Source organism: Chlorocebus sabaeus, chromosome 21 (assembly GCF_047675955.1).
Source record: "Chlorocebus sabaeus isolate Y175 chromosome 21, mChlSab1.0.hap1, whole genome shotgun sequence".
Taxonomy (NCBI): Eukaryota; Metazoa; Chordata; class Mammalia; order Primates; family Cercopithecidae; genus Chlorocebus; species Chlorocebus sabaeus.
Window position 1 is genome coordinate 26516309 of NC_132924.1, and position 16432 is coordinate 26532740.

The 16432-nt window shown below is 36.0% G+C and overlaps 1 protein-coding gene across 2 annotated transcripts in view; it reads left to right on the forward strand.

Annotated features, from left to right (window-relative positions):
* Positions 1-8337, forward strand: part of TBX20 (T-box transcription factor 20) — a 53839-nt gene extending 45502 nt beyond the window's left edge. For both annotated transcript variants that reach the window (XM_007981629.3, XM_007981628.3), the window contains 2 exons: positions 6133-6245; positions 7945-8337. In XM_007981629.3, the coding sequence (XP_007979820.1) occupies positions 6133-6245; positions 7945-8285 (454 nt within the window). In that variant the 3' untranslated portion in view covers positions 8286-8337. The remainder of the gene's footprint in view (positions 1-6132; positions 6246-7944) is intronic.
* The last annotated feature ends 8095 nt before the right edge of the window (positions 8338-16432 follow it).

Below are 16432 nucleotides of genomic sequence, written 5' to 3' on the forward strand. Positions count from 1 at the left end.
GCATATTAACAATAATTTTGAAAAACTTAGAGTTATTGTGTTAATATCAAAGTAGATTTCAGAGCAAAGAATGTTACTAGGTATAAAGTAGATAATTTAATACTAATAAAGGGCTCGATTCTTCAAGGTAATATACAGTCCTACATCTTTATGTCTAACAGAAGTATAAGAAAAAACAGACAAATATACAATCATAGTTGGAAATTTTAATATCCCTTTCTTAATAATTGATAGAGCAAGTAGAGAGAAAATGAGTAGAGACGCAGAAGATTTGAACAACAGTATCAACTAACTTGACCCAATTGATGTTTAGAAAATATTATCTAAAATTAGGCCAGGTGCAGTGGCTCGTGGCTGTAATCCCAGCACTTGGGGAGGCTGAGGCGGGCAGATCACGAGGTCAGGAGATCAAGACCATCTTGGCTAACATGGTGAAACCCTTTCTCTACTAAAAATACAAAAAAATTAGCCAGGTGTGATGGCAGGCTCCTGTAGTCCCAGCTACTCAGGAGGCTGAGGCAAGAGAATGGCATGAACCCGGGAGGCAGAGCTTGCAGTGAGCTGAGATCGTGCCACTGCTCTCCAGCCTGGGTGACAGAGCGAGACTCCATCTCAAAAAAAAAAAAAAAGAAAATATTATCTAAAATTAACAGAATATGCCTTCTTTGCAAGTATACACAGAATGTTTATAAAGATCATACACCCTACGCAAAAAAAGTCTCAATAAATTTAAAGGCATTCAAGTCATATAAAGTGTGCTCTCTGACTGTAATAGAATTATATTAGAAAAAATAACAGGAAGATATCTTGAAAGTCCCCAAACATTTGAAAGTCAAATAACACATGTCTAAACAACCCTTGCGGGAAGGAAGATATCAAGAGGGAAATTAGAAAATATTTTGAACTGAATAAAAATGAAAATACAACATATAAAAACTTGCAGGATTCTGCTGAAACATTACTTCCAGGAAATTTATAGTGCTACATCTCTACTTTAGAAATGAAAGGTCCTAAATCAATAACTTCATCTTCCATCTCAAGAAACTAGGACAAGAGTGAATGAAACCCAAAGCAAGTAGAAGAAAGAAAATAATAAATGTCAGAGTAGAAATTGATGGACTAGAAAACAGGGAAGCAGTAGAGAAAAATCCATGAAACAAAAAGCAGAGATTAATAAAATTGGCCGTTTGCTGGTCAAACTGACCAAGAAAATAAGGGAAGAAAATATAAATTACCATAATCAAGAATGAAAGGAGTAATATCACTACAGATTCTACAGGTATTAAAAGGAAAGATAATAAAGGAATATTGTGAACATGTACGCTTAAAATTTTAACAATTTAAACAAAATGGACAAATTCCTTGTAGACAGAATCTACCAAAGCTCATTCAAGAGAAAACAGATACTCTGATAATTTTGAATTTGTAGTTAAAAACCTTTTACAAAGAAAACTCTACGTCCACATTCACTGGTGAATGATACCAAACATTTAAGGAAGAAATAATGACGATTCTACCTGAAATCTTCTAGAAAATTGAAGAGGAGGGAAGAGTTTTAACTAATTCTATGAGACTAGCCTTATCTTGATACTAAAACTAGAGAAAGATCAATATTCTTCATGAATATACATGGAAAAATTCTGAAGAGAATTTTAGGAAATTGAATTAAAAAAATGATAATATATGACATAAATAACTAGGGCCTAGCCTAGTTCAGGAATGCAAGGTCGATTTAACAGTTGAAATTCAATGGATGTAATGATCATACTGACAAACTAAAAACTATATGATTATCTCAGCACAGAAAAAGCATTTAACAAAATTCAACCTCAATTCTTGAAAACTCTCAGCAAACTAGGAATAGAAGAGAATCTTTAGTCTGGTAAAGGTTATTTTTAACCTTTAAAATTGAATGCTTTCTATAAGATAAAGAACAAGTCCATTCTTTTTTCCTTTGTTTTTTTTTTTTTTTGAGACGGAATTTCTCTCTTGTTGCCCAGGCTGAAGTGCAATGGCTCAATCTTGACCCACTGCAACCTCCAGCTCCCGAGTTCAAGCAATTCTCCTGCCTCAGCCTCCCGAGTAGCTGGGATTACAGGCATGGGCCACCACGCCCAGCTAATTTTGTATTTTTAGTAGAGACAGGGTTTCCCCATGTTGGTCAGGCTGGTCTTGAACTCCTGACCTCAGGTGATCTGCCCACCTTGGTCTCCCAAAGTGTTGGGATTACAGGCATGAGCCACTGTGCCCAGCCCTTCTTACCACTGCCAATTCAACATTGTACAGGTAGTTTTAGCCATTGCAATAAGTCAGGAAAAATCAAAGTCATTGTGATTGGAAAGACAGAAGTAAAACTATCTTTGTGTACAGGCATCATGATTATCTATACAAAAACCCCAAATCTCCAAAACCCACTAGAACAAATAAGTGTTTGGCAAGTTCACAGAATATAAGATCAATATAAAAAATAAATTGTATTTCTATCTATGATAAATGAATATCAGAAATTGAAGTTAAAAAGCAGTATTTACTATAATACAAAGTAGGGATACATCTGGCAAAGGATATGCAAGATGTATATACTTAAAACTACAAAAACATTGCTGAGAGAAATTAAAGAAGACCTAATGAAATGGAAGGATATACTGGTTCATAATTTGAAGGATGCAATATTAAGATGTCAGTTATGTACAAATTGATATGTAGATCTAAAATAATCCTGGTCAAAATCACAGGAGTCTTCTTTGTAGAGATTGATAAAGTAATATTAAATTTCATATGGAAATGCAAAGAACTAGAATAGCCAAAACAACTTTGAAAGAAAAGATAGAGTACTAATTCTAATGTCAAAAGTACTAACACTTTTATTCAGCTAGGATAATCAAGACGGTATAGTTTTGGTGTCAAGTTCCACAAACACATCAATAGAATAGAGAGTCCAAGAGCAGATCCACATGTGTGTGATGGAGAAGGGACAGTCTTCTCAACAAGTAATGTTGAAATAATGGGATATTCATAAGCACAAAAATGAACAATTGATAACTCATTCATATATAAAATTAACTCAAGATGAATCATAGACACAAACATAAAACCTCACACTACAACACTTTCAGAAAAAAATTAGGAGAAAACTTTTGTGGTCTTGTGTTAGGCAAAGATCTTAAAGTATGGCACCAAAAGCATGATCCTTAGAATTATAAATGGATAAATTGTACTTCATCAAAATTAAAAACTCTGCTTTTAGAAAGAAACTGTTTAGGAAGGAGAAAAGACAAGCCACAACCTAGAAGAAAGTATTTGCAAATCTTATATTCTATAAACACCAGTGCCCAGAATAGAAAAAGAAATCTCAAAACTCAGAAAACAACCTGATTTTTTAAATGAACAGAATGTTAACAGCTAGAAATATGGAAGCAAATAAGCACAGAAAAAGATCTTCAACATTATAGTCATTGGGGGAACACAATTAAAAGTATGATGGAATACCAGCATATGCATATTACAATAGCTAAAATTAAATGTTGACCATATCAGGTGTTAGTGAGAGTATAGAGGACCTGGAATTCTCATACACTGGTGGTGGGAATGCTAAATTGTATGACTACTTTACAAATAGTTTGGTAGTTTCTTTAAAAATTGCACATATACCTAACCATGCAATTTAGTCATTTCATCCTTAGGTGTCTTTCCAAGATAAATAAAAGTATATGTCCATTTATTAAAAAGTATGCATATATATGTGTAGCAGCCTCATTTGTAACATTCAAAAACTGAAACAAGTCAAATATCCATCAATAAGTGAATAAACCATAATATATCCATGTAATATAATGCTACTCATAGCAAGAAATATTAATGTGTGCCCCAACAGGATAAATCTTAAAATCTGCTGAGTAAAAGCCAGATAAAAAAAGCCAGATATTAGATAAGATTTCATCTTTATAAAAGTTTAGAAAATGCAGACTAATCTGCAAGAACAGAAATTATATTAGTGGTTTCCTTGGAAAGGTTTGTTGCGATGGGGACCATGGAGCATAGGACCTTGAGGAAGCTTTCGTAAGTGTTAGATATTTTTGTTATTTTACTTGTGGCAGTGCTGTCACTGGTGCGTACATATGTCCAAACTGATCAAACTATACACTTTATTTTTATTTTATTTTTTTAAGATGGAGTTTCGCTCTTTTGTCCAGGCTGGAGTGAAGTGGCATGATCTCGGCTCACTGCAACCTCTGCCTTCAGGTTCAAGCAATTCTCCTGCCTCAGCTTCCTGAGTAGCTAGGTTTATAGGTGCCCACCACCATGCCCAGCTGATTTTTTTATTTTTAATAGAGACAGGGTTTTGCCATGTTGGCCAGGCTGGTCTTGAACTCCTGACCTTGGGTGATCTGCCCGCCTGGGTCTGCCTAAGTGCTGGGATTACAGGCGTGAGCCACTGGTCCCGGCCCCGTACACTTTAAATATGTGCCACATTCTGTATTTTAATCATATCTTAATATAGTTTTTTTTGTTTGTTTCAAGATCCCTAGTTGATTCAAACATATACACAAATTTGAGAATCACTACTCCAATCCTTCAGGTTCCTGGTTTCACCCTGCAGAGGCAACCTCTTCTAGGCAGTTTCTTGTTCTGGAAACTGGAACATTCTAGAAATCCTATGCACATGCAGGCATATGTGAACATACATATCCTGTGTTTTAACTTCACAAATGGTAGCATACTTTACATATCGTTCTGTATTTTACTTTTTTCACTTACTGCATCTTGAAAATTATTCCATATCTGTACATATGGAATGACCTCATTCTTTTTGACACCTATGTGTTAATGCTGTGTTATTTTGACAATATGAGGTGGTGCTTTCTTCTTACTCTAAAACCATTTGAGAATAGAGATATAACTTAAATAGTTGCAGAATTAATTTTCCTTTTAGGCATATCCTTAAGTCCTCATAGTCATACTATATATTATAAAATGCCTTCATCTATGTGGGTATACAAGCTTTCTACAACACCAAATTTACTATGAATTAGGTAGTAATTTTTCACAGGTAAAGTTTGCTTATTTATGTGAAATGTCGAGAAGTGTTAACATTTTAAAAAGTTATTATGACATTTTATTTGCTGTGCTTATTCCCTCAATATGAAATGTGGTGTTTTGTTTGTCCTTCCTTATTTAACATGTATTTTGTAAGTCCTCTTTTGTCCTTCGGTGGTCAGTTTGGCATTGGTCTTTGGGCCACAGCTGTTCCAGAAATGTGTGCCATGCAGACTAATCTGTTATCAGTATGCAGTTTTGGCAAACAAATTGGCTAAAATTGTACTGTCTTTTTTTGTTTTTGTTTTTGTTTTTTTAAAGCAGAAGGTCAAATTGTCCAATGCCAAAATAATTTTTTATTTTTTAAAGTTAACCTCACTCTTTGGTTGATAGACTATGTTACAGGAGGAAGACCATCTACAAAACAATGTACCAATTTACCTAGAGGCTAAAACTCCTTATGGGCCATTTGTGTTTTCTTCATGGGTTCTTTGTAATTTTCAGTCTTATAGCAACAAGGATCTTAGTGTTCATTATCCAAACTATCCATATTGTACTATGATCTATGAATTTGTTTGATTTCTTGGTGCGCATTAGAGTCTTTTGATGACTAATGATAATTTGAACTTTTTGCCAACATTTCATCGGTTGTTGGATCAGTGCAATTTGTATCAACTGAGTATTTGTTTTGTATTTGTTAGCTGATTAAGTCAGTAAGAAGAGTCATTGCAGCTCCTTGTAGTAAATTTAGTCACTCATTATTTTTCACATCATGGAATTCCATATTCCTGTGGTCAGGTTTCATAGCTCCTGTTCACTCCTTTGTCCTTCATTTTAAAGTATTTCAGGGGATTGTCCATGTCCTAGTCAGTCATGTTTGCTTGCAGTCATACACCTGAGTTCATGTCTCTGAGGAGTCACTGTATCACTGTACAGTAGAATAAATGTACATGTTTTGAATTTCATCTTTCTGTGCAGTGGTTGCTTTTTGGCTGAGAAAATGGCTTTACTAATTAGTGAGTTACCTCTAAGACCTCTCTGTATGTCTGAGTCCTTTACATTTTAGTTAACCTGTGATGTGTCACTCTAACCTAGGGAAAGTGTGGAGAGCCTGATTCAAAAGCATTCCTATGCACGCTCACCCATCCGTACCTATGGAGGAGAAGAAGATGTCTTGGGGGATGAGAGTCAGACAACCCCAAATCGAGGTAAGGTAGCTTCCAAGGCCATGGAATTGCTGGGAGCCAGAGCACCGAAAGGAGAATGGGGGCAGGCCATTGATGAGACGGCCAGTCCTCAGAGTACACGATGCCCGGAAAGGATTTCAGGAGCCCCCCTGGGAAGGAAGAGCCCCTACACTGATTCTCACACATTTCATTATTTTGCCTTTGAATCATAGGCGATGATGCTGCCTGCAGGTTTCCTGTGGTTTGTTTTTTTTTAGTGAAAGAAACTGAGCCTTTGAGTCAGGGATCAGGAGTTACTTGTCCATGATGTAGTACATAAGAGCTGTTGAACTTTGGGGGCAGTCCCCAAGTCCTTCTGAACCTCAGTTTCATAATCTGAAAATCAGGGAATATATCTGTTCCATCTGTGTCAGGAATAATTTGTTAGAATCAAAGACCAAAATAGAAAACACTTTTAAAAGAGGATTTTCCTAATGAAGGATATTACATAGAGGCAGTGGCCCCAATGTTGACAGCAGGAACTGAACAAAGTTTCTCTGTTCCCAAGGCTTAGAGAGCAGCCCTCTGCCTCTGGGAAGAGAGTCCAGAGAAAAGAGCTCAGAGGTGCTCCATTCTGGGAACAGGGAAGTTCGTATGGGGAGAGAGTCCTCTGTCGTTGTTTTATGTCCTTAATATGAAATTATATAATCTGTGAAAACATAGGACATTTCTTATTACTCAGTCCAAGTGAACCACTAGTATTACAGTTGACTCTTGAACAACACAGTGGTTAGGGAACCAACTCCTGTGTGGTCCAAAATGTGCATATAACTTTTGACTTCCTAAAACTGAACTACTAATAGCCTACTGCTGATCAGAAGCCTCACCTGTAACTTAAACAGTCAATTCACACATATCCTGTGTGTTACATGTATTACATTCTGTATTCTAATAATAAATCAAGCTAGAGAAAAAGTTATTAAGAAAATCATAGAAAGGAAATATATTTACTATTCCTTAAGTGGAAGTGGATTATCATAAAGATCTTCATCCTCATCTTCACACTGAGTTGGCAGAGGAGGAAGAGGAGGGGTTGGTCTTGCTGTCTCGGAGGTTGTAGAGGCTGAAGAGGTGGAGGAGGTGAAAGTGAGGCAAGAGGGGTCAGGCACACTCAGTGTAAATTGTATTTAAAAATATCTGCATGTAAGTGGACCCGTGCGGTTCTAACCGCTGTTGTTCAAGGGTCAACTGTGTACAGTCAGAAAATTCAGTGTCAACTCTATTCTACATTTCTGGATGCTGTGGTAGGAAAACTTACTTTCTTAGGTTCTCACAACAGTTTTGGAAACCAGACAGCTTAGAAGAGATTTAATACATTCAGTCTTCCTTATGACATTACAGAGGTCAGAACAGATACCAGGTATTTGCAGTTTCTTTTAAGAGAATCAGGTCATTAACTGCAGTCAGGGTATTAATGTTTTAGCCACTCTGTGGGAGGCTGCAGGCTATCCAATGAGTTGTCTTTTTCCATTTAGTAAATTCTCTATTCCATGGAGGTGTAAATACATCTTCTTATCTAGAAAGGTGGATTTGCCTTATGACAGATCTCATGTGTGTTTGTCTTTCTAAATTACAGATGTATTAAATATTCTTAAACACAAATTGATCTTTACAGATAATTTAATTCTTGATCTGTACATTGACACAGTGTTTCCAGTCTAATGAGTATTTTTCCTTACAGGGTCAGCCTTTACAACATCTGATAATTTGTCTCTCAGCTCCTGGGTATCATCTTCTTCCAGTTTTCCTGGGTTTCAGCACCCACAGTCCCTGACTGCTCTTGGCACCAGCACAGCATCCATAGCAACACCCATTCCTCACCCCATCCAGGGTTCTCTGCCACCATATAGCCGACTGGGAATGCCTCTGACCCCATCGGCCATTGCCAGCTCCATGCAAGGGAGTGGCCCCACATTCCCTTCATTCCACATGCCGCGATACCATCACTATTTTCAGCAGGGGCCCTATGCTGCCATTCAAGGACTACGCCATTCCTCTGCTGTGATGACGCCATTTGTATGACTCTTCAAAAAATGGAGACCCAGAATGCGCAAATGGGTATGGAAATATAGGACAGGGCTGGGTGGGTGGGATGTGGGGTATTGGAGCAGGGGCTTTCCAGGAGACACAGGACCTATCAAAGAGCAGAGCTGGACTCACAATAAAACCTACCACTGAGGGAATGCACCACGGACCAGGATTCATCTGTAGTTGAGGGACAGCTCTTGGGTTCAGGAGAGAATCCATGTAAAGTTCTCAGCCAGCCTGAAAGTTTAATAATACAAGGCTGATGAATCTTAAAGTGCATTATTCCTCATGGTTAAAACGCTGTGTTGATGCGGTAATGTATAAAATCAATGTGTATAGGGTTTCTTTCTGCTTTTCACAGGATAAAAGAATCTTCAAAGAGGCCATACTATATAGCATACTGACCATAATGACTAACTGAAGTCAATTTATCCCTGTAGAAAAGGGGAGCCAGTAGAGAAATACTTGTAGTGCCGTAGCATAAGCATGTTCAGTTTTCTTTTGTGTTAGTCTGCTGGGAAAGGAGCTGAGATAATGCTAATGCATCCTGTTTTGTGGATGAATACATGGTAATGACCTCACAAAGTTCTATTTGTAATACTGAAGGGCCAGTAACCAACAAGCTTGGTTTTCACAGTCTTCTTTCTTCCTAGTTTTCTTTATTGCAAATACTTGCCAGAGTTAGGGTTGGGGCTAGGGTTATGGAGGAAAAATCTTCCATGTACAGTTTTGAAGCAAGAGCCTCTCTATATTACATGGTAAAACTGAAGTTTGATTTTTCTGGGCTGCGTTCTAAACACACTACTGACTAATTCACTGAGGAACTCTCCAAAGCCTAGGCATGATGTTATGTGAGGCTTGCTTTCACTTACAGCTGCAACAGAAGGATGGTGATTCTATTCCAAAAGGATTTCTCTGCCATTAGTGCCAGAGGTCCCTTCATTTTCCTTTAGTTTTGGGAGACCTTGTAGATGTTAAAATGCATCTGGACAAATTCTCATTTTCAGTAAATCTGCCTTGTTGTTGCTGCCACTGATTTACAAGGATTTGAGAATGACCATTCTAAATGCCAGGATAGCCATGATTTAACCTGTGCTCCTGAGTGGAAACGTGTCCATACATCTAATTTGGCCTTTTTCCTTACTGTGTTACATTTAGTGACTCCTGTACCATTTTGCTAGGTCTGTAATCTTAAATTGCTTGATAACATAATGGCTTCATAACTGAAATGTTAGCAGTTCTTATAAGTCAACTAAAGCATTCTTCTACTTTATTTTAAACTTTTGCTATCTTCTTAAGCCTTCCTTTAATGTTTATAATAGCAACAAATTATATTTTAGTTATATATGACCTGTATATTGTTTTTGAACAGCATATATAGATATATATATAAAAGCATTTACAGTCAGGGTAACACATTTGGCATTTTGCAACAATTTATTTCCCTAATAACGTATTTAATGAAATTAATAGTTTTTCAACTTCAGATTTAATGCACTTCAACTACAGGATGTAACCTGTCGTCTTAGCAAATTTCTCCAAAACTCTATTTTAATTTTTTGTATGTAATATTCATTCTACTCTTCTTGCTACAAAAGTATTGAATCTGTTAAAAGAGATGGGAAATATTTCCACTGACAGTAGAAGTGTATTTTGGGGGAAATGCAATATACTTATCACATCAGACTCCCGTGGGATTTTATTTGGTGGTTTTAATGTTAGCCTTTTCCATATCACATGCTTTTCTGGGCACTTCCAGCCTGTGAAACAAGGCATCATGGCACAGCCTGTCTAGGTGATGCTGTTGTTGGATTTTGCACTTGCTATCCTCCACTATACTCTGAAGTTTACTTACAGAAAAGCATAGGCTGTGTTAACAAAGCATCTCACGATCCTACAGCAAACACAGTGGGCTAATTTTTAACTTGTTGCATGTTATGCTGTAGTATCCACAGGTAGTTTGTTTTCAAACAAAGTACAGGTGTCATTTCTTTAAAAAACCTGTTATGAGTAATGTTTAAACTATCCATAGAGCTAGGATAGGGGTTTACTATTTAATAGCTGGCCTGTTGCCAGTGCTCTTTTGAATATAGAGTACTGCTGCTTAAAGCAGGAATAACAAAAGATGCTGTTTTACATAATGCTACTCAATACCCTGATAACTTACTGGTCTACTAAGGTAAAATCTGTGTCTGAATTTTATTTTCAAACAGGATGAAAAGATTGTTTTAATACATACTGTTTTGATACATACATTTAATACATACATTTCTGCCAATTTGCATATCTCAAAGATATTTGTGTGTTTTTGTTAAACATGGTTTTACACTAGTATTTCCTGACTTCATAATTTTATTTTGTAATTAAGCAATATAAGACTATAAATAAGAGTGCTTAGAGAAAACAAAGACTAGTCAGACCTAAAATCTAAATTGGATGTATATTTTTAAGTATCATCCGAACCAGAGAAAAGAAGCACAAGTGAAATAGAGCTTAACCTCATCAGAGTCACTTGAGTCATGGAAACCAAGGGGTAGAAATTTCCCCTCCCTGGGCCTTTCTGAGGTATCCTGGTGGTTGATTCTTATTAAACCCTTGGGAGTTTAGTATTTAAAATTCCAAAGCCCATTCTGGCAAAAGTAATTTCAAGAACTACATATTTAATGGAAAAGCCAATTGAATAATAAAGGCCATGAATTATAATATATTTGGCATATATTCAGGGTTCCTCCCACCTCTCTCCCCACGCCACGAGTATACTATAGTGTCAAAAAGCATGGCTAATGGGAAGTGCTGCTAAAAAGAGGTCCTGCCAGACGTGCTTTATCTAATCCTGAGGAATTAATTCAGGACTTAATAGGTTTTGCAGTTGTGGTTTGTTTTTAAAATATCAATAATTCTGAGTAGATTCAATTTTTTTTTTTTTTTTTTTTTTTGAGACGGAGTCTCAGTCTGTTCCCAGGCTAGAGTGCAGTGGCACGATCTCGGCTCACTGCAATCTCTGTCTCCTGGGTTCAAGCAATTATCCTGCCTCAGCCTCCTGAGTAGCTAGGATTACAGGCATGCGCTACGATGCCCAGCTAATTTTTGTATTTTTAGTAGAGATGGGATTTCACCATGTTGGCCAGGATTGTCTCGATCTCTTGACCTTGTGATCTGCCCACTCAGCCTCCCAAAATGTTGGGATTACAGGTGTGAGCCACCGCGCCCAGCCTCAATTTTTTTTTTTTTTTATTTTACTAACTTAGTCTTCTCCTCTCCTCTGTCTACCCTTAGCAATATGTAGGTAAACATATCCAACTTGTCTAACACATCACAGATTATTAGTTAACAAGATGTAGATTAATGAGCTTATATTGTATTGCTGGATCTTTTGAGTTAATAACAATGGTAACTTGTCCAGAAGGCCTACCGTCATTCCTAGTAGGTGGGCACAGAGTAAGAGATATTAAGAAGCTTCCTGATGAATCATCATCTAGCAAAGGCCCTGTGTACAGCTATATTGTAGGAGTTACACTGACTTCTGGGGCATTCCAAGGTCTCCCCTCCTTATCCATATCTCTGTCATTGTGCTTCTCCAGCCACAACACATACTTTCCTCTCTAACTGCTCCCTTCCCACCAAAAAAGAAAAAAAAAAACCCCTCTGAAAGGCCAAGGAATAAATATTCTTAGAAGTAAAGCATCCTTATCCCATGCTGCCTTTTTCAAAAGGATGTTGGGATAAACAGCCTGAAAGGCTGTCCTGCTTAAATATAAGCTGATTTATATTGAGAAAAATCACTTTTGAATAAAGAGGATGAAATGACTTTACACCCCATTAAATACTCAGTCAAGCTTAGCCATGACTCAGTAACTAAAAAGTTCAAAAAATCCAGTTATGTAATGTGCAGAGTAACAAATTGCAAGAAAAACAACTTAATCTTCCAGTGACTAAGTAAGAAAAACTGTTGTCACTATTAAACATGTAGGAAATTGATAATTATTACAAACAAAGCAATACTCTACCCTAAATCTAGACAGATCACTGGACAGATGATAAGATTTTCAGCTTTCTCCTTTAAAGAGCTGTGCCTGGCTGGAGGATGGGTTTTATAGAAGTTTTTATGTTATTTTAGAATTACAGATTTTTTTGTAAACACGCAAAGGGAAGGTTACAAACTCCTTAAACTTTAGAAAACCATCAAATCCTTTCTTTGCTACTCATATTCTATGCCAATTATAATATTCCAAGACTTACTTTTCTTCAGAATGCTTAAATATGGGAAGGTTTATTTATAAATATTTGATCGGCAAATATTCCATATGTATTTTCTAGCCCTTCTTTCTCTGTCCTTCCCTCAAATAACTTCATTACCCTCTCCTTTGTAAATGAAATATCTTGATAAGAAAACAAAATCATTTTTGTGAAATCATACATATGGACAAAAAATACAAGTTGTATTTTACTTCTAGTTTATTAAAATATTGTGTTTAGTTGGATTTTTTCCTCCCTTATTTTCAGAAACTGTTTTATTTCCTAAAAGAAATTGTTTTATTTCCTAAAGGATAAAATTGGATATAGCCTCTTTAGTAGACACTATCACAGTTCTGTTGTTTGCTGTGTTCATTTGCTTAATGAATTGCGTGAGAACAGTCACTGTAATGAAATGTGTGTGCTGGGGGTGGGGGGAAGGGCATGGGAAATGTTTTATGAAAAAAGCTATAAGCCTAATACTATGAAGTAACATCTAATGCAGTTCTTTTTAAGTGCAATATATTTATTTCTGCTAGAAATATATTATCAACCTTATGTAATATTTGAAGCATTACATATTATTTGTAAACAGCTTAAAATTATATATTACCCCAATTGTACATAAGTACAAATGTGTGGATATTAGTTTCTTTCATTAAAAATGGTGTTTTTTTTTTTTTTAATATATATGCACCCATTTACACCTTTCATTCTTTTACACTGTTTTATGATGTTTGGTACCTGTTTCCTCACCTGACAAAAAGGATTAGATAAGATTGTGGGTTCCAACTGGCCACTCACAGGCTGGACACAGCCTGTGATTACTGCACAGTGTTTTGGGTTTGTCTTTAGTCGCATTTGAAAGCATTTGGAAAAGACATTGCTCTCAAGTTCTCACCATTTTCCATTTTCTGCACTCAGTGCCCTTCACTCGTGTATGCTGCCCAATGAACCCTCAGAATCACATGATTTTGCACCTCTCTGTACTGAATTATACTGAAGACTCCATAAAACTTAAAAACTCTTGTATCTTATTTCAGCCATGAGCACTTGGATATGCTGTAATGATATTACACAAACCAGAATGACACCAAATAAGATTAGCCAAATTATAAGTCTTAATCCTCCTTCCACATGACAGTCCTTCAAAATATTTGATGTTATCATACTTCCTGCTTTCAAAAGTCTACTCTATTACCCTTAAATTTTTTGTGCATGCCTAACAGCAACCTTTTAGAAATATTTTATTTGAAAGAATTTCATGCTTATGGAAAAGTTGCAAGAAGACCGTAAAGAAACCCTGTACACCCTTTATGCAGATTCACAATTGTTAAGCTTTTGCCCCATTTACTTTATCGTGTGCATTTGCAGTGAGTGGTGTGTGCATAAACACACATGCACATGCATAGATATGTAATGTATACAAATTATTTTTCTGAACCACTTGAGACTAAGTAGCATGTCATGCCCCATTATCTCTAAATAATTGAAAGTGTATTTCCTAAATACAAGATTTCACTAAATAATCACAGTAGAGTTAGCAACTTCAGGAGATTTAACAATGGTGCAATACTGTGATGTATCATCTGTATTTCAGATTTATCAAATGACCCAGTAATGTCTTTTGTAGCATATCTTTTCTTCAGTACAGACCCACTTCAAGATCACATATTGCATTTAGTCATCATGCTACTTTAGTCTCCTTAAATATAGTATAGCTCTTCAGCCTGTCTTTGTCTTTCCTGACAGAAGGATTCCCATTGTGTTAGGAATCATGAATTCATACTGATACCTCCAATTCCAATGCACTCCCACAGAGTCCTCTTTTCTTGCTTTGCCCCTTTCCATATCTGTATGGAATACAGTGGAAGAAGGCTCAACAATTACCTCTACATATTTATTTACTCAACTCTACCATACACTTAAAACTAATTTCGGATGGCTTCACCTGTACAACTACAATACACAAACCTTCTAAAAAGAGGTCAGGGTTGCATTGTTTCTGTACTACTCAACTATGAGTATATAGCCAAATGATATGTTGAGCAGTTACTTTGATTAATTCATTTTTTTGTCCTCCTGGATAGTTATGTTACGCATAATACAAGTGGGTTTATTTGTTCGGTTTGCTTGGAGTTTTAATGGATCTTTTCCTTCCTATTTTTATTGATTTTTTTTTAAATAGAAAATAATGTGCTTCCAACAAACTCATAGATCTAATAAGTGATTATGGCAAGGTTGAATTATAGTAAGGTTAAAGGATACAAGATTAATACTTAAAAAGACTGTTGCTTTCCTATATACCAGCAGTGAACAATTGGAATTTGAAATAAAGTTATATCATCACTAAAAAAAGAAAAAAGAACAAATAGGTATAAATAAAATTTTCACAAAAGCTATATAAGGAAAACTACAAAACTTTGATGAAAGAAATCAAAGAAGATCTAAATAAATGGAGAGATAGTCCATGTTCATGGATAGGTAGACTCAATATTGTGAGGATGTCTGTTCTTCTCAACTTAATCCATAGATTCAATGCAAACATAACCAAAATTTGAGCCAGTTACCTGTGGCTAATAACAAACTGATTCTAAAGTTTATTTAAAGGCAAAAGACCCAAAATAGCCAACACAGTGTTGGAGAAGAAAGACAAAGTCAGAGGACTTATGCTACCCAACTTCAAAACTTACTACAAAACTATAGTAATAAAGACAGTGTACTATTAGCAAGAGAATAGACAATTAGATAAATGGAACAGAGAGCCCAGAACTAGGCCTATATAAATATAATTAAATGACCTTTGACAATGGAACAAAGGCAATTCAGTGGAGAAATAATAATCTTTTCAACAAATGGTACTAGAACAACTGAATATCCACATGCAAAATAATAAGTCTAAACACAGACCTTAAATCTTTTGCAAAAATTGACTTAAATGGATCATAACCTTAAATACAGAATGTAAAGCTATAAAACTTCTAGAAAGTAACAGGAGAAAATCTAGGTAGTTTTTTTTTTTTTAGGTACAATACCAAAAGCACAATCCAGTAACAAAAAAATTAACATGGTGGACTGCATGAAAATTAAAAACTTCTGTGAAGAGCATAGTTAAGAGAATAAAATGACTAGCCACACTCTGGGAGTAAATATTTGCAAAAACACATATCTGATAAAGGATTCGTATTTCAAATATACAAAGAACTCTTAAAATTCAACAATAAGGAAAGAAATTATGGGCAAAGGATCTCTCTGAACAGATACTTAATCAAAGATATACAGATGGCAAATAGGCATATGAAAAGATGCTCAACATCACATGTGATAGGGAGTTGCAAATTAAAATATGAGTTACAACTACATATCTATTAGAAGAGCTACAATTCAAAACGCTAGCAACACTAATGCTGGTGAGGATGTGGAGCAATAGGAACTCTCATTCATTGCTGGTGGAATGCAAAGTGGTACAGCCATTTAAAAAGAGAGTTGGCCAACTCCTTTCAAAGCTAACATAGTCTTATCATATGATCTAGCAAGTATGTTCCTGGGTATGTACCCAAGTGAGTTGAAATTTTATATCCACTTAAAAATCTGCACATGACTGTTGACAGCAGCTTTATTCATTAATTGCCAAAACTTAGAACTAAGATGTCCTTCAATAGGTAATGGATGAACAGTCTGTGGTACATTCGTTATCCATACAATGGAATATTTTTCAGCAATAAAAAGAAATGCACCATCAAGCTGTGAAAAGACTTGGAGGAATCTCAAATACATATTGCTTGTGAAAAAAGGGCTATATGCTGGGTGGTTCTAATTATATGACATTCTGGAAAAGGCAAAATTACAGAGATGGTAAGATCGGTGGTTTCCACGGTTTGGGGGGAGAGAGGGAGAAATGAAGGGAT